Here is a 27,478-nt window from a genome sequence, read left to right as displayed (position 1 = left end):
GTGAAGAGTCACAAAATGTTGTTGGGGAGTCTCATGATCATGAAATTGGTGGTTATGTGGAGGAAGATGTTAAGAAAATGATGAAAATGGTGCAAAGACTATGTATGAAAGAGCAAGAGGCCCATAAAAATTTCAAGGATAAGACCGATGAAAATGGTGAAAGGTATAGAAAAGCGAAGCAAGAGGCGAAGAAAGCTGTGAGAGAAGCTAAGTTAGCGGCTTACGACGATATGTATAAACGACTAGATACCAAAGAAGGAGAGTTGGATATCTATAAACTAGCTAGAGCAAGGGAAAAAAAGACAAGGGACCTAAACCAAGTGAGGTGCATCAAGGATGAGGATGGAAATGTTCTTGCTACAGAGAACGCGGTTAAAGACAGATGGAGAGGTTATTTTCATAATCTTTTCAATGAAGGACATGAAATGAGTGCTTCTTTAGGGGAGTTGAGTAACTCAGAAGAGTGTAGAAACTACTCTTTTTATCGTCGAATCCGGAAGAAAGAAGTGGTTGTAGCTTTGAAGAAGATGAAGCATAGAAAAGCAGTAGGCCCAGACGATATACCAATCGAAATGTGGAAAGTTTTGGGAGAGACAAGTATAACATGGTTCACTGACCTTTTCAATAGGATTTTGAAAACGAAGAAGATGCCAAATGAGTGGCGAATGAGCACTTTGGTGCCTATCTACAAGAATAAGGGCGACGTACAAAATTGCATGAACTATAAGGGTATTAAGCTAATGAGTCATACAATGAAGCTCTGGGAGAGAGTCATTGAGCATAGATTGAGGCAAGAGACACGGGTTTCGGACAACCAATTCGGGTTCATGCCAGGGCGCTCAACCATGGAGGCAATCTATCTCTTACGAAGATTGATGGAAAGATATAGAGATGGGAAAAATGATTTACACATGATCTTTATAGATTTGGAAAAAGCGTATGATAGGGTTCCAAGAGACATTCTTTGGAGGATTTTAGAGAAGAAATGAGTACGAGTAGCATATATCCAAGCTATAAAGGATATGTATGAAGGAGCAAAGACTGCCGTAAGAACTCATGAAGGACAAATCGAAAGCTTTCCCATAACTGTAGGATTACATCAAGGCTCATCCTTAAGTCCTTACCTTTTTACGTTAGTAATGGACGAGTTGACATGACATATTCAAGATGATATTCCTTGGTGTATGCTTTTCGCAGACGATATAGTGTTGATACATTAAACTCATGAAGGGGTAAATGCAAAGCTTAACCTTTGGAGAGAAGTGTTGGAATCTAAAGGTCTTCGCCTAAGCCGATCAAAAACAGAATATATGGAGTGCAAGTTCAGTGCAAATGAACGCCAAAACGAGTTAGGGGTGAGGATCGGAGATCAAGAAATACCAAAGAGCGACCGTTTTCGTTACCTAGGATCTATCTTGCAAAAGAACGGAGAATTAGATGGAGATCTCAACCATAGAATACAAGCGGGATGGATGAAGTGGAGGAGTGCATCCGGCGTGTTGTGTGACCGCCGTATGCCACTGAAGCTCAAGGGAAAATTTTATAGGACGGCAATAAGGCCGGCGATGCTGTATGGCACAAAATGTTGGGCGGTGAAGCATCAACACGTACACAAAATGGGTGTGGCGGAGATGAGGATGCTTCGTTGGCTGTGTGGGCACATGAGAAAGGATAAGATTAGGAATGAGGATATCCGGGGTAAAGTAGGAGTAGCCAAAATTGAAGGAAAGATGAGAGAAAATCGGTTACGGTGGTTTGGACATGTGCAAAGAAGGCCTATTGACGCTCCGATTAGAAGATGCGACTATGGGATAGAGGTTCAGGGTCGAAGGGGTAGAGGAAGACCTAGGAAAACTTTGGAAGAGACTCTAAGAAAAGACTTAGAGTACTTGGATCTAACGAAGGACATGACACAGGACCGAGCACAATGGCGTTCTAAGATTCATATAGTCGATCCCACTCAGTGACTTGGATTTTCCAAGTCTCCAACCGAGAAGTTTTCCTCACTCGGGAAATTAAGGGAACACTACCTCAACCTACATGCTCCACTCACAAAACTTCAACATACAAGCTTCAACAAAAGAAAATTCAAAGAACTTAGCGAAGAAGGCTTTGGTGTATTTAACACTACGTTGAAATGAAGGAAAGCTTATTTATTGATATCCCCGATAAGTTACAAATATGTACATATATGAGTCAAAATAAACAAACAAGAGGGAGTCTTCACAAAGGTTGCTTAGGAGAAGTCTCAGCAGTCGGTAGAGCCCCAGAAATAGAAGGCACTGGAGGGGGATCATTCGGAACCTCAGTACTGGACAGAACCCTAGAAGGAGGAGGCATCAGAGGTTGATCATTTGGAGCTTCATTACGCGGTACAGCCCCAGAAGACGAAGGCAATAAATGCATTTGGAACAAACCCACAAATCTCTGATGATCAAGTAAAACCTGACCATCAGATTCCTTCATTTGGTCAAGCTTCCTCTTCATGTTTGTAGCATAGTCATGTGCGAGCCGGTGCAACTGTTTATTCTCATGCTTGAGCCCTCTAATCTCCTGTTTGAGACTCATCACTTCAGCCGCCAATGATTCAACTTGGCAGGTTCGAGCAAATAGGCGTTGGGCCATATTAGACACAGAACCTGCACACTGAACACTGAGAGCCAGAGAATCCTTAACAGCTAACTCATCAGACCGTTTGGAAAGTAGTCTGTTATCTTTGGGAGTGAGAAGGTTCCTGGCCACTACCGCAGCGGTTATATCATTCTTCATCACGGAATCTCCAACGGTAAGAGGACCAGTAGGGGAGACGAAGGATGAGCGCCATATGTTGTCTGGAGAAGGCGGGGCTGCCTCTTCAACAAGGTTCAAGTCAAAACGACGGTCGGAGGGGCCAGACATTTTCAAAGGTGTTGAAGAGAGAAGAGGTCGGACAAATCAAGATCTTAGAAGTGCAAGAATGGAGCTTCTACTGGTGGAGATTCAAGTGTGCTTTGGAACTTAATGCCAGCCCCTATAAAAATCTGCACTCGACAGAGCTTCAGAAATCGAAGAGGCGCCTGCTCAGAAATCGAAGAGGCGTTTACTTTCTCAAAAGCTGGGCTGCTCAGAGACCACGAGGGTCGATCTCAGAAATCGAAGAGACGTTTGCTTTCTCAAAAGCTAGGCTGCTCAAAGACCACGAATGCCAATCTCAGAAATCGAAGAGGCGCTTGCTTTCTCAAAAGCTGGGTTGCTCGGAGACCACGAGGGCCGATCTCAGAAATCGAAGAGGCACCTACTTTCCCAGCCTTGTCAGCACCTATCACACGCACACTCAGCTTTGCGGAAATTATGGGCATTTTGTCAAAGACTTCTGGTGAAGTAGAAAACACATAAATCTTACTGTTCAATCACCCACTTCTCACACGCAACAGTAGCTCATGGGTACCACAGATAACTTTGCCAAAGTTTTCTGACAAAGTTGAGACACGTGAAGCTTGCAGCTCCCACTACATCGCTCTGACCAAGAAGGGTAAAAGAATAGCAAAGAAACAGCACTAACAAAGTTTAGACACATAAATTTTGAAGGTCTAGCTACCATATTATTATCCACAAGGGTAAAGGAACAGTACCACTGCTGGATAATTGGAAAGTCCTTCTGTGTCAACCTCTGTGCTTCGTGGCAAGGTAGACTAGCAACATGCCCAACCTTTACTCACATTCGAGAAAACACTCCCAACAAGATTGCTTGCTCCAAAATCGAAGAGGCACCGTCCTCCGAATCTCGAGAGCCAGACTCCCAACATGACTACTTTCTCAAAAATCGAAGAGAGGGTAAAAGAACAGTACCATTGCTGGATAATTGGAAAGTCCCTGTGTGTCAACCTCTGTGCTTCGTGGCAATGTAGACTAGCAAACATGCCCAACCTTTACTCACATTCAAGAGTCGGATCTCCTTGGATAAAGCTTGTCTGTAATCTTCACACGCAACATCAGCTTTCCAGATACCACAGACCACTTTTTCAAAGTGCTTTGACAGGGTTAAAACATGTGAAGCTGACAGCTCCCACTACCGTGCTATGACCAAGCAAGGTAAAGGAATAGCATTACTACCTGTTGTTAGGGAGACTCCTATATATGTCGACCTCCATCCCCAACGGACAGGCAGACCTGCAAAAATGCTCAACCCTTCCTCAAATCTGAGAGTGCACTCTCAACGAAGCCTTTCGAAATATTCAGCTTTTTCCCCCAGATAATACCTCTACAAACAAGCTATACTAGAGCAAGAATATCTCATATCATCAGGGTTAAAAGCAAGAGTATCCCATATCATGCTTTTTTCCTATCTTTTCCTTTGGCCTTGTTCTTACCTGCAAGACAAGGAGAAAGAGAGCAATCAATCAGCACTTGGAATCAAGCTTCCAGCCAAGAACTGACTGCCTGGAACCCCTTACCTGATTACTTACCTGGCATTGCTCTCGAGTACCCATCTTCAACATCTTATGCTTCCAAGGAAGATACCGCATTTGCCTGAGGAACAGATAGGACAAGTGAGAAGGATACAAGGAAGCATGTGGAGACAAGCGTAACAGCACACGTGCTCTAGATTTGATGGACTTGTTTTGACCCTCAAATTCTTCAGTCGGCCTTATACTCTGGAGGAAACCAGAAAACCCTCCAGCTCAGTTCAAGAATAAGCCTGTGGAAAGTTACTTCTTCAAAAGCAAAAGTATCACATATCATATCTTCTCATTTTTCTTCTCTTTATCTTTCATGCTACCTGCAAGATAGGGAGAATGTGAACAATCAGCCGGAGCTCTGATTTCTTACCTTGTCTGTCACCTCTTTCAGCAGATTCCCTAGCTCGGCGACTTAGGGGACTCCTACTACATGGTTTGTATCGCGCTTGACCAGGCCTGAAACTACAAGTAAGCTTCAAGTGAAATTGATACATTACCTTGTGCATCTCCACTAGTTAAAGATACCACCCCTGGATGGAGGAAGAGTACTTCCAGAGAAGATGCCACATCTATCTATGAGACAGATAAGGCAAGTCAAGACGATACCACACTCCGATACTTAGAAGTTTCGTGATTACGAGATCATTCTCCCACAATATTTCCTAATGTCATTTGTACTAAATCATTCACTTGTACTCACTAAAGGAGAGCTTGAACCTATGTACTTGTATAAACCCTTCACAATTAATGAGAACTCCTCTATTCCGTGGACGTAGCCAATCTGGGTGAACCACGTACATCTTGTGCTTGCTTTCCTATCTCTATCCATTTATATACTTATCTACACTAATGACCGAAGCAATCTAGCGAAGATCACAAAAAACGACCGTTTTCGCTACCTAGGATCTATCTTGCAAGAGAACGAAGAATTAGATGGAGATCTCAACCATAGAATACAAGCTGGATGGATGAAGTGTAAGAGTGCATCCGGCGTGTTGTGTGACCGTCGTAGGCCACTGAAGCTCAAGGGAAAATTTTATAGGACGACAATAAGGCCAGCGATGTTGTATGGCACAGAATGTTGGGCGGTGAAGCATCAACACGTACACAAAATGGGTGTAGCGGAGATGAGGATGCTTCTTGGAATGTGTGGGCACACGAGAAAGGATAAGATTGGGAATGAGGATATCCGAGGTAAAGTAGGAGTAGCCGAAATTGAAGGAAAGATAAGAGAAAATCGGTTCCGGTGATTTGGACATGTGCAAAGAAGGTCTACTGACGCTCCGGTTCGAAGATGTGACTACGAGACAGAGGTTTAGGGCCAAAAGGGTAGAGGAAGACCTAGGAAAACTTTGGAAGAGACTCTAAGAAAAGACTTAGAGTACTTGGATCTAACGGAGGACATGACACAAAACCGAGTGCAATGGCGTTCTAGGTTTCATATAGCCGACCCCACTTAGTGGGAAAAGGCTTTGTTGTTATTGTTGTTGTTGTTGTAGTGCAAATGTAGCTAAACCACTAAAATTCTAAGATTGAAAGCTACGGTTTCACGATCACCATATACATATCAAGAACAAAAATAGCCTGACAGAGTAAAGCGTGATGAGAATAAAAGAAACGACAAAGTCAACGAAATCCTCCTCTTCCCCTCCCTCTGCTCCTCCCCTGTCCCCTTCCTCATCTTCCTCTCCCTTCATAATCTCTGTCATCTTCTTTTTGGTAGCTAAACATGATCATTTTAATATTCTCTGCATCCACATCACGAGGACCCTTTTGTACCTTCAGTTGCAGCACAATAACATCAGAAATCTTGCAATACAACAACAGTACCAATTTTAATGATCAGAATATGCTGACACACTGACATGGTAATCATCCAAAACAATTTCATTTTGGAGCTGCTGTGCAAGTTCCTCCTCACAACTACTACCTGTACAGGCACCTCCAATTGAAGGCTTTGCCCCGGCTTTTCTCTTTTCCCATCAGGCTCTTCCTCTTGCCTCCCCTTTCCCCCAAACTGTCTGCCTCTTGAATGCTTGTCATCACGGTTTGACTCATTTTTTGAGGAAGCTTTTGTGCGGCTGCTTGGTTTTGAACAGGGACAGCTTCAATTGCTGTGGAAGCCATGAATATATCAATATGAAATTACATAGTGAAAAGATGTGGAACCTTTATAATAAATAAATAAGTAAGTTAACTAAATGTGTTTATTGTCTGATTCAAGTATAAGTCCATTACAGACAAAACTTAGCAGAAATTTGGTTTTCCCTCCATTCAAATAATTCAAGTTTTATTCTGCCACCTTACACCTGCCCCATCTACAACTATATATTCACCACTAGAAATAATTAGTGAACAAATCCAAGTGTAAAAACACCGCCTCCTCTCGACTCCTTCCCCACAACTAAGTGACATAAAATTAAGTTTAATACTACACAACCCGGATGCAGCATAGAATAATACTAAAATTTAATAACAAGCTGCAAGTTGGACATGAATGAAGATCCACCTTCTTTTGGCCTCGTAGTCGTTGCAGAGCTACTCGGTTTGTCTTGAGTTCTTTCATCGAGGGAATCTACCTTATAAGGCCGTGTTTGGTACATCGGATAGGATTAATAATACGAAATACGGTGTTTGGTGTCCGTTCATATTAGATAACAACCGGATTAAACAATCCGGGCCCACCCCTTATATCCGGCTGATACCCGCTTAGTTATACCCCCCAAAACGACGGTATTATTTAGTCGGGTAGAAAGCACGCCTCTCTCGCTCTCTTCGTCCTCATCACTTTCGTCCCGAATCGTTTGCTCTCTCCATCTCGCATCGCTTGCAACTTCTCCTCCTCCTCCTTCTCTGTTCTGCCCTCCTGCAACTTCTCCTCCTCCTTCTGTGTTCCGCTCTCCTGCAATACTTCTTTCAATTTTCCTGCAATTTTTCCCAGGTTCTCCTCCTCCTCCTCCTTCTCTGTTTCGCCCTCCGGCAACTTCTCCTCCTCCTCTTCTCTGTTCCGCCCTCCTGCAATATTTCTTGCAATTTTTCCCAGGTTCTTCTCCTCCTCCTACTTCTCTGTTCCGCCCTCCTGCAATTTTTCTTCTTCTTCTTCTCTCACTGTTCTGCCGTCCTCCTCCTATTTTTCTTCCAATTTTCTTTTTCAATTAATTGCAAATTTGTGTTTTAATTAAAATTTTTGGGTTTTCAGTTTTCAGATCTAAAAAAAATAAAATTTGATCTGTATGTTATTTTTTTGCTTGTGCGCCCTGAGTTGGGTATGTTGCAAATTCAAACCCAGTTGAAGAAATGGGTTAGGAGATTTTTCCAACTTCTTGGCTTTTTGGTGAATTCATAATATCATGCATACTGGGTTCGTGTGTTGGTTTGGCTGCAGAAAGGTCTGGAGAGCAGATCCAAGGATGAAATTCACTAGTAAAAATTTGTTTTTTTTTTTCCTATTTTCTTGAATCATCAATTGTTTTATCCGATAGAGTGTTAAATCAAATTTGGAAGGTGGGTTTTGCTGGGTTTCTTGTTGCTGCCTTTGTGGTGGGGTTTAGTTTAGGGGAGCACACGAAGAAGAAGGGAGAGAGAGAGAGGGAGGGAGTTTGTTTTTTTTGGGGGGGGGGGGTGATTTCAGTTTTTTTTTTAATTTCATTTAATTTTTATTTTTATTTTAAGTTTGATTCATCTGCTATAATACCAAACACAGTATAAATAATACGATCATTAGTCCGATACTGCACCCAACGCCCGACTAATTTAGTCAGTACTATCCGGTGACTAATTATCCTATCCGACATAAATAGTCAGTATAGTCCGAGCTGCCAAACGAGGCCTAAGTGTTATATGTCTCATTTGTTTTATAATTTTTATCCTCTTGCTTTCAATTGAAGGTTCTGTTGCCTTCCAACTGATCTAACCTCAGTATTTCTGGCAACAGCCCACTACTCTTGCAGCTAACATCAGAGTAATTAATCTGCCTATGATTGCATCATGCCCATGAGTTATGCATGCGATAGCAACATTGAGTGGTTGAATATTATGATAATAGCAACTTGCCCTGCTGAGGAAACCGACTTTTAGCTGCCCCAACTTGCAACTTCTCCAATGGAGGGGGGGCATTACCATCACTTTCCTGTGAAAGCCTTAAAGGTAAACGTAAAAAACCTGGGATATTTTTTATTCATCCGCCATTCTTCATAACATGATAGAAATTCATATTGAGATTAGAAAGACACCTAAAACTTCTTATGAAATTCATGAAAATGTACTTATATCTAGTGCATTATGGTGTTCCTCATAATAATTGTCAAAATTAAAAAATTTGTCGGGGTCTTTCAGTGCAGGTTCGAGCTAATGTAACATATGGGATAAAAAAAAAACGAAATTATTAATTTTCCTACTGGATGTGGATTTGCTTCAAGATTGCATACACAAAGACGAAGTACAGAGTACATTACTAAGTTCTAAGAAAGTGTTAGTTTCTTAATATGGTATTATCCCATTCACCGTTGTTTTCCATAATCTAGCTCAATGTCATACTAGCTTGAATACTAAACTGAACATATTCAAAATCCAAAAAGTGATCAATCAAAGAAATCTCTAACTTATTTACATGTATAACACAAGCTGAGCATTGAGCAAGCATCAAGTAGCAGTAAGTACCTTTGTTCCAGGAACGACGCTTCTGTGAGCCAAGTTTCAAAAGCCGCCGACTACTCGAATTCGTCGCAAACGAAAGACCACATTTTTCTTTCCCTTCATCTATTTTCTCAGCAATCAAACAGAAAACAAGAAAATTTAACGAGAAATACAGAGAGGTGTGATTTACCTGGAGGACTTTGGAGCCGAGGAGGTGAGAGGACTTTTGGAGCGTACGCGGGTCGGGCAAAGACTTAGCGGAGATGGATTTGAGGTCCATGTTGGTGAGCTCGGCTTCCACTGAATTCACCACCTTACGCTTGTCGTCGGACAAGGCGGAGTGGATCAGGATCATCGCCTCCACTTGTTCGTGGTCGCGAAGCACCATCCTCTGGTTCTTAAGGTTTCGATTGCGGCGTCGGAAGAGGCGCCGGAACTCCCTCCATTTTTCAGCGCCTGTTTGTCGCGGCTTTGATTTTGGTGGTTATCTGACTTTTTTTTTTTGTTTTTTGTTTTTTGCAACAGGCCAAATATATGGTACAGTCCCAGTAGTTCATGAGATGACACGGCATCGACAAGGGCAGTGGCCCAAGATTAAAAGCCTAAAATGTAATGGACAACCGACAAGGGCAGGCCCATGTGTAGCCTTAAAGGTGATGTGTTGTATGGGCCGAAAGCATGGATTATTACGGCCGAATGGCTATAGTACGAGATATCTTAAGCTTAAATATCATGGATGGTAGGTTCGATACAACTTTATATTTCTATTTTTAGTGTAAATATATCATTGTATAAAATACCAATCCAAGTAATTTGGTTTGACTTTTAGAATGAAAAGGTAAAACTTTAGGTTGAACTAAATTATATTATAATTAGCTTGGTTTGGTTCAATTCGAATTGACGTATTATGAAACTATTAAACCAAAACCAATCTTAACGATGTTGCTACATTGATTGGGGTATTGTTTAAGACTTCAATCAAATCAAATTGAACCACGCTTATTTCTACAAAGTGAACTCCACTTGTTACATCACTTATTATTGATAATTGACATTTAAATTTACAATCTAAAATTGTAATTCGTTCAGAGTATCATCTTCACATTCATATTGTTTATATCTACTAGTTCTCCCTTATTTTGTTTAATTTAAAAGAATATAACGAACTTAAAGAGTACATGTGAATTAATTACTCAGTCTTTGTGTACAATCGCATCATAAAATTATGGTTCAACCTATAAACTGTATATAATGTGGATTAGTTGTGGGATCCACTTCACAATGAATTTCAACTATCTGAACCGTTTATTTTGTAAGTCTTGATTCATAGATCATCCTTACAAAAATTCAATCCAATATGAAACCATTTAATTATTTAATTATCACGATGAAATTTTATTGTTTCTTAAAGAACACAGTGTTTGTTAATTTCTTTGAACCCATTTAGATATCTGAAGTATATCCGATTTGGTTATATTTTGCAAGGACGATCTATGAGGTACAACTTGAAAAATAAACGGTTCGGATAATTGAAGTTCGATGTAGTGTGGGCATCACAACTAATCCCTATTTAAAAATAAATAAAAATAAAAATCCATTCGCTTAAAGGCCTCATACACACACACATACACACATCATTGTACATGGTTTTCTAATTCTTATGGTTGATCGTGAATATTGTTAATAGTCGCTCACCATTAACCAATGTGAACTACTCTCCACCAATCAAAACACAACGAGAGAAGTAAGTCCTTCGTGCAATATTGCCCGTTAAGATTCAAGAGAGGTGAGGAAGTTTGGTTTTCTTGATGTAATAATTAACAACTCACAGAGTCACAAGTCTATGCGCCATGCACATCTCAACCATGCATATTTCAAACTTCAGACATGGTTTGTATGTATGATCACGTTTGTTCCATAAGCATGCTCAAATATGTAAATGCCTTAGCATCTTGGTCCATAAGCATCCTCAAGGTATGCACATAAAAAACATATAGCAATAAATTCCACCACTTATTTGGTGGATTAGAATGAAAATATTAGGAACAAGGATATCTGAGATAAAGTGAGAATAGCTGCAATTGAAGATAAGATGAAAGAAAATTGGTTAAAATGGTTGGACATGTGAACCGAAGACCTACAAATTCTCATGTTAGAAAATGCACTTTTGACACAGAGGTTTAGGGTAATAGGAGTAAATGATGACTTGACGCAAAACCGAGCACAATGGTGTTCCAGAATTCATATAGTCGACCCGCTTAGTGGGACAAAACTTTGTTGTTATTGTATTTGGAGGATTGGAAGGAATTATTGAGTTTTTGCAACTATATGAACCAGCAGTAGCGGTGTTACATATTTTCAATGCTGGGCCCGGGGCATTAAGTTTTCCCATTAATATCCCAACACCATTGAGAGCAAGTCCACTGGGAGTGGATTACCCGGTACCCAGCACCAAAAACAGGCCTACCCCCAGCCAAATCACTCCACCCAATCCTAATAGGCTGGCACCCAGCCCAAGCCAGGCAAGAGATCGGCCCAGAATCGACAAACCCAACAGCCGGGCCATTTGGTTTGAGCAAACCCGTGCTCGGCCGTCACAATGGTGTTGGCCGTGGGGGTGTTCACCACCAAGAATGGCAAAGCTCCGGTGATCTGGTTTCTGCAGCAGAGTTAGTTTTTTTTTTAAACATATTTTGAAACCCCAATAACACCCTTCATCCATCACCTTGCCGCACTCAAATCTCACCCCAAAATAAGAAAACAGACGTGTACCTCCATGAACGACACCCAAACAACCCAATTCATCCACACACCCATCCATGCCACCCCAACAACTTTCACTTTTGGAATTTCACCGCGGAATATGACTGTCTACGCTCTTACCCTATGTAGTGGACTAGGATCGAGACTGCTTTCGTCGACGTTTGCTCACCGTTTGCTGGACCAGGACTTGCCGAGCAATGTGACAGTGGCTATGGGGATAAAGGGGCTAGGAAAAAAAGGCTTGAGATGAAAGGGGAGAAATGGCTTTGGAAATAACGATCTTATAAAATAAATTTTTTTATTATTTTATAATAAAAATAATAATATTTTAAAATTTTGATTAGGCTATTTTTTGTTAGGGGTGAAGATGCATTTGACCTATTGCTGTTCATTGGCTTCTATCACTGTTCACTGAGTGGATTAAATAAGATGGGTGCTGGCGCATTTTTTTTGGGGTGGACTTACTCTGGCAACTAGTAAAGGGCAAAGGAACAATGAGTACAAATCCTCTCTGGATCTAAAAAAACGAAGCACGATGATCAAATGATTCGGGCCGTTGAAATTTGATTCAACGGCTACAATTATTATAACTTTTAGAAGGGTCCCCTCTTTGTAGCTGTTGAATCAAATTTCAACGGCCTAAATCATTTGGTCCTTAAGCTCCGTCTTTTTTAGATCCGAAGAGGATCTGTACTCAGGAACAATAATAATATGCAGTTGCAGGGAAATGTTTTCCAATTTCCATTGCCTGAATAGTTGTTTTTTTCTTTGACTTATCACTTGTTCGTTTTCCGTATAAACAAAATTCTCGTCCATAATGGAAGTAGAATTTAAATCCTACCTGTCCTTTTTGCATTTTGATCACCAAATCGTAACCCTAGCTTTCTTTCTTGTATATTTATCAGATGGGAAATGCTAGAGAGACTAAATTTAGAGATAAAATTTGCAAACTAAATGATGGGTTAGCAATAGGAATTAGCACATTCATCAGCACTTGAGTAATATAAATATATCAATCATCAACTTCTATGTCCTTTAATTTCCAAAATTTTGTCTACAAATTTTGTTTCTCTAACCTTATCCTTTAATCATATATGTGTAGTGTCGGAGACGACTTCCTAGCTTGATTGTAAAAGTTATGACATTTTCTCCCTAGGTTTAGATTTACCTTAGTCAATGAAAAATCAGAAAGATGAGTGTAAAATCACTAGCCAATTGGACGTATAAGAGATAACTTCTTGGCTTGATTGTAGAAGTGACCACATTTTCTCGTTGTAGATTTGCCTTAGTCAATGGAAAAATTCAAATAGATAGCGGTTTTTATACTCATGTACCCCACAAATTGAGAGTATTACCCCACAAATTGAGAGTATTACAATCTTTACGCACGTATGTCATAAGCGTAGAAGACTAAAAAAGGAGAGTAAAATCATAGTCCACTGACTAATTAACCCGAAATGATCTTCTACGGTTTTATTTTATTTTTTTATTTTTTTATATTCGAGCAATATTATAAATTAATCTAAACTTCAAAAGTGTTGATCTGAATTTTTGCGCATAAAAGGAAATACGCACTTGTCTAATCAACTTGACTACGAGCTGATATGCAACTCATACGGAATTAGCTTCCTTGTTTAACTTTACACAATTGGTATGTAAATTACCTACTTACGGTGCACCCAATTGGAACTTAAGGTGAAAAATATGCCACTGCCAATACAAGTTAGTTAAACTTAAATTACTCATTTTTTTATCAAAAGGACTAGCTAGTGGCTACTTCGCCACAACAATCTACCCTTTCGATGACTGGGAAGACTCACATAGACATTTCAGCTTCTTTCTGATTACCATCGTTTGATTCATTAGTGCCAGAAATTAAACAATAAAAAGATTATTGAAATACATTTTGTTAATATGTCACAATCGGTTAGGTCAAGGGCAGCAGCTAAACTCAACTAATTAGTAACAGTTTGAGTCGACAGAACAATATTTTAGGCAGGCTTCAGGTTCAGTACAGAGGCATTTGTAAATACGGAGAAACCGAGATTGCTTCATCTCAACAACGTGCAGCTCAATGAAGCATACAAACATATTCCCAAAAAGTTAATGTGGTTGTGTGAAATCCCGTTTCTGGATTTCACCGTTATAATCTACGTAATTCTATTATTGAGATTTTATGTTATTTTTTAGAAACTATATTAATTTATTTGGATTTAGATTTTAATTAAATTAGTTACGAAGTTTGAAGTTTAGAAAGTAATTATCTAAAATTCGTAGACCTTTCGAGGTCACAATTTATATTGTTGAATAGATATCGAGATCACAAACGCATAGGCGAAAGCCGTTTGCGAGTCCGGATTATAACGGTATAGTTACGGACGTTTGAAGTTGTTGCTAAAAAAAAAATGAAAAGAGAAGAAAAAGCCATGCGAGTGGCTGAAAGGAAAAAAAAAACAGGAAGCCCAGCCTTCCTTTGCACCCGTGCACCAACCCAACTCCATTTACGGCGGTCTCCGCCATTCTTTCCGTTGATTCATCACCATCCATCGCCTACAACCTCTTCCTCAACCTTCCGTCTACCATCTCCACCCATATTTGAGAGTTTTTAGGCCCAATTTCATGAAGAACTTCACCGGGTTCGCGGGTGAGTTCGACGGTGATTCCGTCGTTCCGGCGACTTGCACCACTTACCACCACCCCTAATCAACTTCCCTTGGATCCAGGAACAAGACCCAAATGGTGGTTGGAGCGTTGGAACACCAAGGAAGCCGAATTGAAGAACAACCACCTTAGGGTTTCGACGGGTGCGAGCCAATTTGAGGGCCTTTCTGGCCAAATTGGACTTCGCCACATGTATAAAGTTTACTCTACTTGTTGAGACCTTCATTCATGTAAAATTTGAGAATTTTTGGAAAAAGTCGAATTTTCCGATGTGTGACATTAGATTTATGAAATACTTCTTTCGTTACCAAGCATCTAGACCTAGAAGGGAATTATAGTTGAAATGACATCCTTGTTAATCTTGTGCTTATTTGAGTGTGTTTGGTTGGGGTTTAAGAGTTTAGATTGTTTACTAGTAGTTATATTCAAGTTATTAGTAAACGATCCAATTTCTCTTAATATATATATATATATATATATATATTGCCGCATATACATGTCAAAAGGGGTAGTGGCATGAGTGAAGAGGTGGTGTTTTAAGTTGAAAAACCATTAACTTTGGGTTGGTTTATTAAAGGATGGAGAATGAAGGTTACAAGCATAGGAATAGAACGTTAAAATGTTGATTTCATGGATGAGAAATAATATGTATGGTTACTAGTATAAAAAGGGTGAGTGACTTTAATATATGTGTTGTAGGTGATTACTCTATTTTCATAATTATTATTCTGAGAGGGTATGAGATGGTTTTATGATTATGTTTCCTATAAAGTGCCATCGTTATAGTTTATGATGTGGGATTTGACGTGCATATTAGAAACATGGTTTGCTTTGTATGGTTGTCTTGATGTGATGAAATGTGAGAACTAGTGGTGGACTGTGAACCCATTGTGATTGGGGATTTGTTGCTTCGATATTGTTTCTTCTCCCTCTTCGTTGATTCGTTTTAAATTTAGCATATGTGCCTTATTTCCCTTGGTTAAGTTTTTGTAAATTAAGTAGTTTGTGCTTGTCTCATTTCTTTGAGCCGTAGTACATTCCGGTTGTTAGTCTTATGCGATTCCGTTGAGTGATGGTCCGGAATTGTATCCATTCGGATTCCGTTGAGAGATGGTCCAGAATCCCTTCTATTCCGCGATTCCGTTGAGTGATGTTCCGGAATCGTATCTAACTTGAGTTTCATTTAGTTATTGTTATGTATTGTACTTAGCGATTCCGTTGAGTGAGGGTCCGGAATCGTATCCACTTGGATTCCGTTGAGAGATGGTCCGGAATCCCTCCTATTTCGCGATTTCGTTGAGTGAAGGTCCGGGATCGTACTCACCTTGGGATTTATTGAATTTGAATTGAGATGGCTTCAAAGGTGTAGGCTTCGGCCAAACTGTGTCGCTCTAACCTTACTTTTCATGGTGTTCTATGAGAATATGGTTGTGAGATGTTGTGATTGTTTCAGACGAACCATTGGATGTCTGGGTGACTCCTTCGGAGTTAGTGAAGGTTTGGTACTAATTTCTTATGAATGATTCATATTCAAAGTTTATAAACTGTGATTGATGGTTGGTTTTATCATTATTATCACACTTTGTATTATTGTCGCTCACCTGAGCTTCACAACTTATTCAAGTTCTGAATTGCCCAGTGCACCATTTCCATGATGTAGGCATTGATTTTACATGCAACGTGTCTGGATAGATTACGAGAAACCGATTGATATTTGGTTCCGTTGAGTGGTCCGAAACCCGATGTGGTTGGATTCCGTTGAGTGGTCTAGAATCCTTACCCTTGCACATTCCAAAAGGTTAGTCTAGAAACCTAGATTCGAGCGAATGAGAATTATCCATAGACCTTGTGAATATAAATTAGAATTACCATGTTATTACTCATAACCCAAGTAGGGAATTATATAGAGTTCTCTAATTGAATTGGTGAAATGGTATGTTATCTCATTGATTGATTAACGTAGTTAAATGCTAAGATCATGCATCCTTGATTCATGAAGGGATTAAGTGACGGGAATTGTGGAATGACGTTGGATATGATTGTTATTATTATGTTTATTTAGTGATCAATGTGGCTTAAGAATAATATTGTGCTTTGTTGGTTATTGGATAAGTTACATGTTGTGGATGGAGATATCACGTTGAAAACATAGTGATTTATATGATGGATGGAATGGAAACCTTGAATGTCATGTGGATTTGTTATGTAACCATGAATCTTGTAATTCATGCTTGTTAAGTTCTAATAATTGATTGAGGAATGCTATGCTTTTCGATTTGAACGTATTGTGATAAACGTCGAGGTGTAATGAATGACGAACTACGAATGGCTTGATCTCAAATGAGGGTACGTAGGCAGTCTAACGAGGACGTTAGATGCAGCCATAAAGTATACGAAAAAATTCTATGCAATTCGAGGCATGGCATGTGCTTGATACATATCCCGGGGGACGGGTATGTTAGATATGCGGTTATTTGATGACGTCACGTGTCGATCCCGGACGTACGTCGGGATCGGGGCGTGACAGGTTGAGCTGGCGTGGATGCCAATTAAAGTCCATACTGAATGACTTTTTTGTTGTGCCTTGGCCCGTTCATTAGTGTGGAAATGAGATTCAGATTACAACCTCACCAAATCACACTCAGTTGAACAGAATAAAATACAAGAAATAAAGACACCGAGAATTTTACGAGGTTTGGCAAAACCTGCCTACGTCCCCGGAGAGATATTGCTCTTCACTATGAGAATAACAATACAAGTACATATGAGTTAAATCAACATAACCCAATCCCAAATCTCTTGCACACCCACTCATAGAATTTTCCCAAGAGCCTCATTCTACCCCAAGAGTTCTTTCACTAGAATACTTTTCACTTTAGCTCTCTTGATTTTCTCTCAACCCATGTTCAACCTTTTCCATGGGAGAGCCAGATGCTCTCCCCTTGGATGCTTCTATGATGTTTACCTTCCCACTTTCTAAGCATTACTAAATGCACAAATATTGCATCTAGTTATAGGCATACACTAGCAACTATGCCAACAACCAAGACCAAAAAGTCTTAAGTTCACATGATATAATTATTACCTAGCCTACCTAGCATGCACCAAAGTCTATACCTAGTCTATAAAGTACAACTTTTCTCCATTTGTCATTTAATGCATAGAAGTGAAAACATGCACAATTACGTGCAAGCAAACACAAAGTCAAGTCTTGCTTGCTTCCAACTTTGCTTATGGCAGTCACCATGTTTTCAATTGTTGTCAACACATGACTCATAATTACTCACAAATGTATGAGCCAAACACAACATTTTTAAATCAAGAGAAACTAGTTATTATGGACGTGCAGTGGAGGATATTGGTACAAGTTTGGGAGGGTTACAAGGTACATTTAATTACACGTGACAATATTATGTTTCAATTTGTTTTTGGATTTTCTTCTCTTTTTTTTTTTTTTATGTGATCTTTCCTTTGGCTATTAATTTCAATTTTTCATTGATTTTGTGCAACAATCACTTCAAAAGTGAAAATAATTAATCTCAGTCATTTCAGGTTCTTACAAAAATCACTGGACTTTTCACAAGTCCCAAATCTTGAAGAGTTGATATTGGAAGACTGTATTAGTTTGTCTGAGATTCACCCCTCCATTGGTCATCTTGAAAGACTTTCCTTGGTGAACTTTAAAGGATGCAAAATGCTTAGTTCTCTTCCAAGGGATTTCTTTTTAAGTCCAAATCTGTTGAGACTCTTCTTTTTAATCGGTGTTCAAAATTCAGAGAAGTGGATGAGGATTTAGGGGAGATGATATCATTGAGAATACTTGAAGCAGATTATACAGCCATAAGAAAAGTACCACCTTCCAGAATCTCACTCGTTTATCCCTATCGGGTGTGAAAAGTATTCATTTGCCCTATTCGTTACACGACTTTCTTTAAAGGAATTAATACTCTCATCGAGGGAGTTAGCTGATGCTGCAATCCCTATGGATCTTGGGAGTCTAATTTCTTTACAAGTTTCGGATCTTTCATGGAATGATTTTCATACCCTACCCAGCTCCAGTGGTCTTTCAAAGCTTGAAACATTGAGCTTAAATTGTTGTCATATAATCCCTGATTTACCAACAAATTTGGAAGTTCTGCATGCCATTAGTTGCCATGCATTGGAAACAATGCCCGATTTTTCGGAAATGTCAAATATGAGAGAACTGAATGCAAGTCATTCATACGCCAGGCTTGGATAAGTCTTTAAACTCCATGACATGATTCATATGAGTAACTGCACCAATTTCACATCTGATTTTACGAAAAACATCCTACAGGTATCCCTCTCTCTCTCTCATTGCCTTCCTATCGTGCAAATGCACACACAAACACACATGTACATGTATATATACGACACTTGTATAATTGTATTGTATATTTAGGGATGGACTTCTTGCGGATTTGGTGGCATTTTCCTCCATAGGAATTATGTTCCTGATTAGTTTGAGTTTGTCAATGAGGGCACTAAAGTCAGTTTTGATATTCTTGCGAGTGATGATCGTAATTTTGAAGGGTTAACTCTATTCTTCTTGTACCGCTCATGCGAAATACATTATTCTCATCCTCTGTCTCTTGCCATTACTGTTATAAAGAATACCCAGCGTATTATGTTGCAAGCCTACATAGTCAAAGAAGGCTAGAATAGAATATTCTACAGACCTAAATCCCATTATATTTGGCAAGGACAATTATCGAACGATAAGCTCAATTTGCAAGGCAGGGATAAAGTTGAAGTTGATGTAGATTTTGTTCTTTAACAGTGAATAAAATATGGGTTAATCTAGTATGGGACAAACCTATTGTTCGTCGCAAGAATTTCCGTCAGGGAATGATTTCTTGGCGAACGAGCACACAGCTCCCCTGGGAGGTCGGCGCCGGTTGAGGGCTACTGTCGGACTTCTGCTTTCTTCTCGGGCTTAGTCGGGCAAGTCTCGTCGGACAAATCTTGATCGAGCAAGACTCATCGGGCAAGGCTCGTCGGGCAGTGCTGAAAGAGAAGGACAGTTAATTTGAAAGGTGCCTTTGTGGGGCCTTAGGTGTAGGTCTTGAGGCTCACAATCAAGATTAACTTTGAGGTGCTCAGGCGTGCCACTGCCATCTTCAGTATGGCAGATGTCGAATGGATGTTAGGTTTTAGTCGTGAATATGCATATGCCCGAGAAACCGTGCTAGATATAACAAGTGCCTTTGTGGGGCCTTAGGTGTAGGCCTTGAGGCTACCTGTCAAATTAAACCAGTGCTTGGACATATCATATTTGGTCTTTATGGTTGCCGAAGTTTTATCACTATTATACTTTTGATTACCCGAGTCCGAGAGGTAGGACGAACCCAAATGAGTGCCTTTGTGGGGCCTTAGGTGTAGGCCTTGAGGCTTCCCATCAGAGTTCATCCTTATACTCGGACTATCTAGACTGCAGCATAGAGTGAATCCAAATAGATGCCTTTGTGGGGCCTTAGGTGTAGGCCTTGAGGCTTTCTATCAGAATTCACTCCGTACTTAAGCCTTCTACGATAATCAGGATATAATAGAAACAAAACCAAAAGGTAGGTCGATTACTTGCGCCCTAAGTAACTTCGGACTTCTCGTTTATCAAGGGTTGTCGTGGATGGGTTAAGTCCACATAAGGTTCTTTTTTATGCCTTGAGGCCAAGGACGTTTAAACTGATCAGATTTACATGCTCGCAGGCTTAGAACTTAGATCTGATTTGAACACTGAAGATATATTCAAATCGGATTCAAGTACTGAGGAAGCCTTTTCATCGTGATTTTGCTAGAAACAACTTGTATATAACTGAAAATATACAACATATTACTAGGCTTTTAAAGAAAGAAAAGATAAAGACAGAGCAAAGACGGTCGGGCAAGATTAAACCTTATCAGTTAAGGCTGATCTTCTTGTAGGCCCCTATCTTTGTGGCTTTGTCAAAGGTCTGAAAGCTTAGAGGGAGAGAGGGAAGGAGAGGATACAGAAGTGAATCGATACTACCACAAGTTCGAACAAGGTAGCAGAGCTATTACAGAGGTTGGAAGAGAAGATTATCCCGCGGGGGATAAAGGTTTATCCCGAATAGGATGAAGGCTTGGTGCTGACTACAACTTCGTTTGGAAGACAAATCTGGCTTTGAGCAGAGTTTTGGCTTGCATTTGTATATTTGATTGAGTATCCTTGATCCTGCCTTCTCTTCCTCCTTTTATAGACAACTTTGGCTTGGGTTCCTGTAGCAACAGCCTTGCCCGAATGCGGTTTGGAGGTGATGACTCATCAACTTTTTTACATGAATGCCACCATAAAGTACTTTATGGGCTGTGCAGTCTGATCAACCTACACCACTTGGTCCTTGGGTAGGTGGGCAAGTGGCCCTTTTCCTGCTCCCTAAGTTTCGTCCGGGCCTTCGGTTGGGCCGACTCCATCTTTGGGCCCAAAGTTCAGTTTTAACCCAAACACCTATGAAGGAAAACGTGCATGATTTGGACAAAGCTGATTATGCTTTTACCCACATCCAGCTCGGTTCTGTGGTGAGGCACAATCAATGTGGTGATGCATCGTCATCATCACGCTCATCATCATCTATCTAAGCCAGATCACAGTCAGTTCATCAAATGCCTCTTTTGTTTTTCGCTTTCTTGGTTCGATAAAGAAGGCAAGTACATATTTCATACTTATTTCAGATTCATATGATTTTTTCAATTAGTTGTTTAGAATTTTGAAGATATATTGCATATAGAAACATTTCAACATTACAACAAGCCATATAAGATATTCATCCAAATATTTGACAAATGCTACTCGAATTCGCACAAATACCTGCCCTGCTTCCACCACATATTCCAGAAATTTACTTTTAAGGTTAGAAAATCAATGATAGCCTCAAGATACCAGTCAATATATAGTTTCTACTACCTTTTCATTAATCTTGACTTGCCCTGACATGTTACCAGAAGATTGACTCTACATTTTCGTAGAAGATTTATTACCTTTTCTTTACTACCTTTGCAGTCGATGAACTCGTTTGATTCAAGTTTAATTCTGCATCCTTACACCTGCCCCATCTACAATATATATGCACCAACAAATCCAGGTGTAAAAACATCGGTCTCCTCTCGACTCCTTCCCCAGAACTGCTTGACATAAAATTAAACTTGATATTACGAAAGACCCGGATGCAGAAGGATAATGGTAAAATTTAATAACAAGCTGCAAGCTGGACATGAAAGAAAATCCACCTTCTTTTGGCCTTTATCCGTTGCAGAGCTACTAGGTTTCTCTTGAGTTCTTTCATCAAGGGAATTTACCTTTCGAGTGTTGTCTGCCTCACTTTTTTGATAAGATTTATCCTCGTTATTTGCTATCAATTGAAGGTTTTGCTGCCTTCCAACTGGTCTAACCCCAGTATTTCTGGCAATAGGCCCATTACTCTTGGAGCTAACATCAGAGTAATCTGCCAATGATTGCATCTCGCCCGTGAATTATGCATGCTGCGCAATCACCTCCTAACACTGTCACCTCCAATGATTGCATCTTGCCCATGAGTGATTGAACAACACCTCCTAATACAGTCACGACTTTAGGACTCACATACTGTTCCATTACGAGCTGCCAAACAAAAAGTAGGACAAGCAAAAGATGTTCAGTTAACTCAAAACGTGACCTTTATCTATGCATCAGTTTTGCCCAAATCACTTAAGAAAGGGGCAAGCGAGAGACACATAAAACTTCTTGTGAAATTCATATTGAGTTTCATGAAAAAATAGTTATATCTAGTGCATAATGGCGTTCCACATAATAATTGTCAAAAATGGAAAAAGGCAAAAAATTTGAACTGAAAGCATCATCTGTCTAGATTAAGTCACACCCAGATTGGTTCTATGGTGAGGCACGATCAAGGTGGTTATACATCTTCATCATCTGGCTCATACTCATCATCACATATCTGAGTTCTTGGACTATAGATCACAGCCAGCTTCATTGTCAACGAGTTGATATTTCATAGTACTTTCAAACTCTTATGATTTTTCTAGTAATTGTTTTGAATTTTGAGGATATATTGCATTCCGAAGCATTTTAACATTACAGAAACTGATATAAGACAAGCATTAGATGATTCGAGAAATGCCACCACTCGAATTGGCAGAAATACTTGCGCTGCTTCCACCACATATTCCAAGAATTTACTTTTTAGTTTAGCAAAATAATGATAGGCTCAAGATGGCAGTCAATATATTTTCTACTCCCTTTTCGTTAATCTGAGCACTATTTTTATGTACAGAAATACACTATATGCGTGTCTATGATATTGCTAGACCACAAATTATACAAACGCCTCCTCAATCAATCCATCTAAAGCCAGTTTCTCTGTGTCATTCACTACTTGCTCTGCTTCATCTCTCGAAAATCCGTTCCTCCAACCCGAATTCCATGTGCCGTTCACCACTCCTCTGCACATTATATCTATCCCTCCATCATAAAATACAGACTGTCCGCAAGAAGCCTCTCACCGGCAAGCTTGCTGTAATTTCTCAGATTCTCGATTCTGCTACAAACTTCTTCCACCAACTTGTCTAGAGTTATGCATATTCTTGACTTGACTTGACATGCTAGTAGCAGAAGATTGACTCTGTGCGAATCATGAACGCTTTTGTACTCAATGAGCTCGTTTGCACAATCTATAAATAGTCTTCTGTCGGATTATCCAAAATTGTAGATGGAAGAAGTAACTCCGCCTATGTAAGTTTATCTTACATTGCCGGTCCCAAGCCCGGATAAAGGAGGAGGGGGAGGGCGTCAGGTAGTCGACAGCCGGCACTCCATGATCACGTCGAATCCTTATGAAAATGAATTCAGAACAAAATCGCGCTAAAGCTAGGGCGTCACCCGTAAGTGGCGCGCTATGTGGCCCGAGCACAGTGATAAGTGAGCAAGGGTCGCTGTATCTCCATCGGCACCCGGATGCAGTGTTAAATGAGCAAGGGGGCCGTAGAAACTTCTTTTCGAACGACTCCACTCAAAGTTGTTTGGGAGCATATGCTCCTATCAACTTTACACGGGACACACAAAAGAAGTACTTTGATCCTATTAGACGGGGGAGGGTGAAGAAGCTAGGACAGAAGGGTAGAGTTCAAGAGAGCAAAATGCGTTTAGGAACGTGGAATATAGGAACCTTAACGGGAAAATCTATGGAAGTAGTGGAAGTTATGGTGAGGAGAAGGATAAATATTATGTGCCTACAAGAAACTAAGTGGGTTGGTAGTAAGGCAAAGGATTTAGAAAACTCAGGGTTTAAACTTTGGTATTCGGGCACAAATAGAACGAGAAACGGTGTTGGCATCATCGTGGACAAGACCTTGACACAAGATGTTGTAGATGTCAAGAGGGTAGGAGATAGAATCATGGCAATCAAGATTGTAATAGGACAAGAACTTATCAATGTGATTAGTGCGTACGCACCTCAAGTAGGGTTGGATACGAGTTCGAAGGAGAAATTTTGGGAAGACCTTGGAGACTTGATGCAAGGAATTGCTCAGACGGAGAAGTTATTTATAGGAGGAGATTTAAATGGACACGTGGGCAGGGAGACAGGCAACTATGGAGGTTTTCATGGTGGCCATGGTTTTGGGGAGAGAAACGAGGATGGGGAAGCTATCTTGGATTTTCCAATGGCATATGATCTCTTCTTAGCCAACACCTTCTTTAAGAAGAGAGAAGAACATGTGATCACCTACAAGAGTGGGTCGTCAAAAACACAAATAGATTTTCTTCTAATGAGGAAAGGGGATCGTATAACTTGTAAGGATTGCAAAGTTATACCAGGAGAGACCGTGGCTAATCAACATCGCTTGTTGGTGATGGATGTACATATCAAAAGAGCGAGACAAAAGAACAAGACTTGGAAGTGCCCAAGGACTAGATGGTGGAATCTAAAAGAAGAAAAACAAGCAATTTTCAAAGAGAAGGTAATCACCCAATGTGTGTGGGATAGAGAGGGGGAAGCTAGCCAAATGTGGGATTCCATGGCTAGTTGTATCCGAAAAGTAGCAAAAGAGGTATTAGGAGAGTCCAAGGGCTTTGCCCCACACCAAAAGGAATCTTGGTGGTGGAATGAGGAGGTACAAACAAAGGTGAAGGCTAAGAATGAATGTTGTAAAGCCTTATACAAGAAGAGGACAGATGAAAATGGTGAAAGGTATAGAAAAGCGAAGCAAGAGGCAAAGAAAGTTGTCAGAGAAGCTAAGTTAGCGGCTTACGACGATATGTATAAACAACTAGATACTAAAAAAGGAGAGTTGGATATCTATAAACTAGCTAGAGTAAGGGAAAAGAAGACAAGGGACCTCAACCAAGTGAGGTGCATCAAGGATGAGGATGGAAATGTTCTTGCTACAGAGAACGCGGTTAAAGACAGATGGAGAGGTTATTTTCATAATCTTTTCAATGAAGGACATGAAAGGAGTGCTTCTTTAGGGGAGTTGAGTAACTCAGAAGAGTGTAGAAACTACTCTTTTTATCGTCGAATCCGGAAGGAAGAAGTGGTTGTAGCTTTGAAGAAGATGAAGCATAGAAAAGCAATAGGCCCAGACGATATACCAATCGAAGTGTGGAAAGTTTTGGGAGAGACAGGTATAACATGACTCACTGACCTTTTCAATAGGATTTTGAAAACGAAGAAGATGCCAAATGAGTGGCGAACGAGCACTTTGGTGCCTATCTACAAGAATAAGGGCGACGTACAAAATTGCATGAACTATAGAGGTATTAAGCTAATGAGTCATACAATGAAGCTCTGGGAGAGAGTCATTGAACATAGATTGAGGCAAGAGACACGGGTTTCGGACAACCAATTCGGGTTCATGCCAGGGCGGTCAACCATAGAGGCAATCTATCTCTTACGAAGATTGATGGAAAGATATAGAGATGGGAAAAAGGATTTACACATGGTCTTTATAGATTTGGAAAAAGCGTATGATAGGGTCCCAAGAAACATTCTTTGGAGGATTTTAGAGAAGAAAGGAGTACGAGTAGCATATATCCAAGCTATAAAGGATATGTATGAAGGAGCAAAGACTGCCGTAAGAACTCATGAAGGACAAACCGAAAGCTTTCCCATAACTGTAGGATTACATCAAGGTTCATCCTTAAGTCCTTACCTTTTTGCGTTGGTAATGGATGAGTTAACAGGACATATTCAAGATGATATTCCTTGGTGTATGCTTTTCGCAGACGAGATAGTGTTGATAGATGAAACTCAGGAAGGGGTAAATGCAAAGCTTAACCTTTGGAGAGAAGTGTTGAAATCTAAAGGTCTTCGCCTAAGCCGATCAAAGACAGAATATATGGAGTGCAAGTTCAGTGCAAATGGAGGCCAAAACGAGTTAGGGGTGAGGATCGGAGATCAAGAAATACCAAAAAGCGACCGTTTTCGTTACCTAGGATCTATCTTGCAAACGAACGGAGAATTAGATGGAGATCTCAACCATAGAATACAAGCTGGATGGATGAAGTGGAAGAGTGCATCCGGCGTGTTATGTGACCGCCGTATGCCACTGAAGCTCAAGGGAAAATTTTATAGGACGGCAATAAGGCCAGCGATGCTGTATGGCACAGAATGTTGGGCGGTGAAGCATCAACACGTACACAAAATGGGTGTAGCGGAGATGAGGATGCTTCGTTGGATGTGTGGGCACACGAGAAAGGATAAAATTAGGAATGAGGACATCCGGGGTAAAGTAGGAGTAGCCAAAATTGAAGGAAAGATGAGAGAAAATCGGTTACGGTGGTTTGGACATGTGCAAAGAAGGCCTACTGACGCTCCGATTAGAAGATGCGACTATGTGACAGAGGTTCAGGGCCGAAGGGGTAGAGGAAGACCTAGGAAAACTTTGGAAGAGACTCTAAGAAAAGACTTAGAGTACTTGGATCTAACAAAGGACATGACACAGGACCGAGCACAATGGCGTTCTAAGATTCATATAGCCGATCCCACTCAGTGACTTGGATTTTCCAAGTCTCCAACCGAGAAGTTTTCCTTACTTGGGAAATTAAGGGAACACTACCCCAACCTACATGCTCCACTCAGAAAGCTTCAACATACAAGCTTCAACAAAAGAAAATTCAAAGAACTTAGCGAAGAAGGCTTTGGTGTATTTAACACAATACGTTGAAATGAAGGAAAACTTATTTATTGATATCCCCGATAAGCTACAAATATGTACATATACATGAGTCAAAATAAACAAACAAGAGGGAGCGTTCACAAGGGTTGCTTAGGAGAAGTCTCAGCAGTCGGTAGAGCCCTAGAAAGAGAAGGCACCGGAGGGGGATCATTCGGAGCCTCAGTACTGGACAGAACCCTAGAAGGAGGAGGCATCGGAGGTTGATCATTTGGAGCTTCATTACGCGGTACAGCCCCAGAAGACGAAGGCAATAAATGCCTTTAGAACAAACCCACAAATCTCTGATGATCAAGTAAAACCTGACCATCAGTTTCCTTCATCTGGTCAAGCTTCCTATTCATGTTTGTAGCATAGTCATGTGCGAGCCGGTGCAACTGTTTATTCTCATGCTTGAGCCCTCTAATCTCCTGTTTGAGACTCATCACCTCAGCCGCCAATGATTCAACTTGGCGGGTTCGAGCAAATAGGCGTTGGGCCATATTAGACACAGAACCTGCACACTGAACACTGAGAGCCAGCGAATCCTTAACAGCTAACTCATCAGACCGTTTGGAAAATAGTCTGTTATCTTTGGGAGTGAGAAGGTTCCTGGCCACCACCGCAGCAGTTATATCATTCTTCATCACGGAATCCCCAACGGTAAGAGGACCAGTAGGGGAGACGAAGGATGGGCGCCATATGTTGTCTGGAGAAGGCGGGGCTGCCTCTTCAACAAGGTTCAAGTCAAAACGACGGTCGGAGGTGCCAGACATTTTCAAAGGTGTTGCAGA

At 40.5% G+C, this 27,478-nt stretch overlaps 2 protein-coding genes across 5 annotated transcripts; both read right to left on the bottom strand.

Moving 5' to 3' along the window:
- Positions 1-2,175: 2,175 nt before the first annotated feature.
- Positions 2,176-27,478, bottom strand: LOC126594257 (uncharacterized). Its single transcript, XM_050260501.1, has 2 exons — positions 27,321-27,478; positions 2,176-2,755 (listed from the first exon to the last, which is right to left on the bottom strand). Exons 1-2 carry the CDS (start codon positions 27,458-27,460, stop codon positions 2,224-2,226), a joined length of 672 nt encoding a protein of 223 aa, XP_050116458.1. The 5' UTR covers positions 27,461-27,478; the 3' UTR covers positions 2,176-2,223.
- On the bottom strand, positions 6,150-9,579 carry LOC126594266 (uncharacterized). 4 transcript variants are annotated; one of them, XM_050260508.1, is made up of 3 exons: positions 9,099-9,579; positions 6,370-6,553; positions 6,150-6,218 (listed from the first exon to the last, which is right to left on the bottom strand). In XM_050260508.1, the coding sequence occupies exons 1-3, from the start codon at positions 9,460-9,462 to the stop codon at positions 6,173-6,175; spliced, it is 594 nt and encodes a 197-aa protein (XP_050116465.1). In that variant the 5' UTR covers positions 9,463-9,579; the 3' UTR covers positions 6,150-6,172. The 4 variants fall into 4 exon arrangements, 3 of the variants coding, with proteins under 3 accessions (XP_050116465.1, XP_050116480.1, XP_050116471.1); XM_050260523.1 differs by having other exon boundaries at positions 6,370-6,544; XR_007613200.1 differs by lacking the exon at positions 9,099-9,579 and adding an exon at positions 6,949-7,026 and having other exon boundaries at positions 6,150-6,553.

Source organism: Malus sylvestris, chromosome 2 (genome assembly GCF_916048215.2).
Source record: "Malus sylvestris chromosome 2, drMalSylv7.2, whole genome shotgun sequence".
Classification (NCBI taxonomy): domain Eukaryota; kingdom Viridiplantae; phylum Streptophyta; class Magnoliopsida; order Rosales; family Rosaceae; genus Malus; species Malus sylvestris.
The sequence above is the reverse complement of the archived record's forward strand: the minus strand, read 5'-3'. Positions and strand labels throughout refer to the sequence as shown.

What these genes read in the sequence shown, in the direction of transcription:
- LOC126594266 (XM_050260508.1), bottom strand. Translation starts at nt 9,462, where the DNA reads ATGGTGCTTCGCGACCACGAACAAGTGGAGGCGATGATCCTGATCCAC. An exon ending in GCGTCGTTCCTGGAACAAAG is followed by an intron (nt 6,554 to 9,098) that starts GTACTTACTGCT and finishes TGGCTTCCACAG; the next exon opens with CAATTGAAGCTGTCCCTGTT. An exon ending in AATTGGAGGTGCCTGTACAG is followed by an intron (nt 6,219 to 6,369) that starts GTAGTAGTTGTG and finishes CTGCAACTGAAG; the next exon opens with GTACAAAAGGGTCCTCGTGA.
- LOC126594257 (XM_050260501.1), bottom strand. Translation starts at nt 27,460, where the DNA reads ATGTCTGGCACCTCCGACCGTCGTTTTGACTTGAACCTTGTTGAAGAG. An exon ending in GATTCCGTGATGAAGAATGA is followed by an intron (nt 2,756 to 27,320) that starts TATAACTGCTGC and finishes GAAGAATGATAT; the next exon opens with AACCGCTGCGGTAGTGGCCA.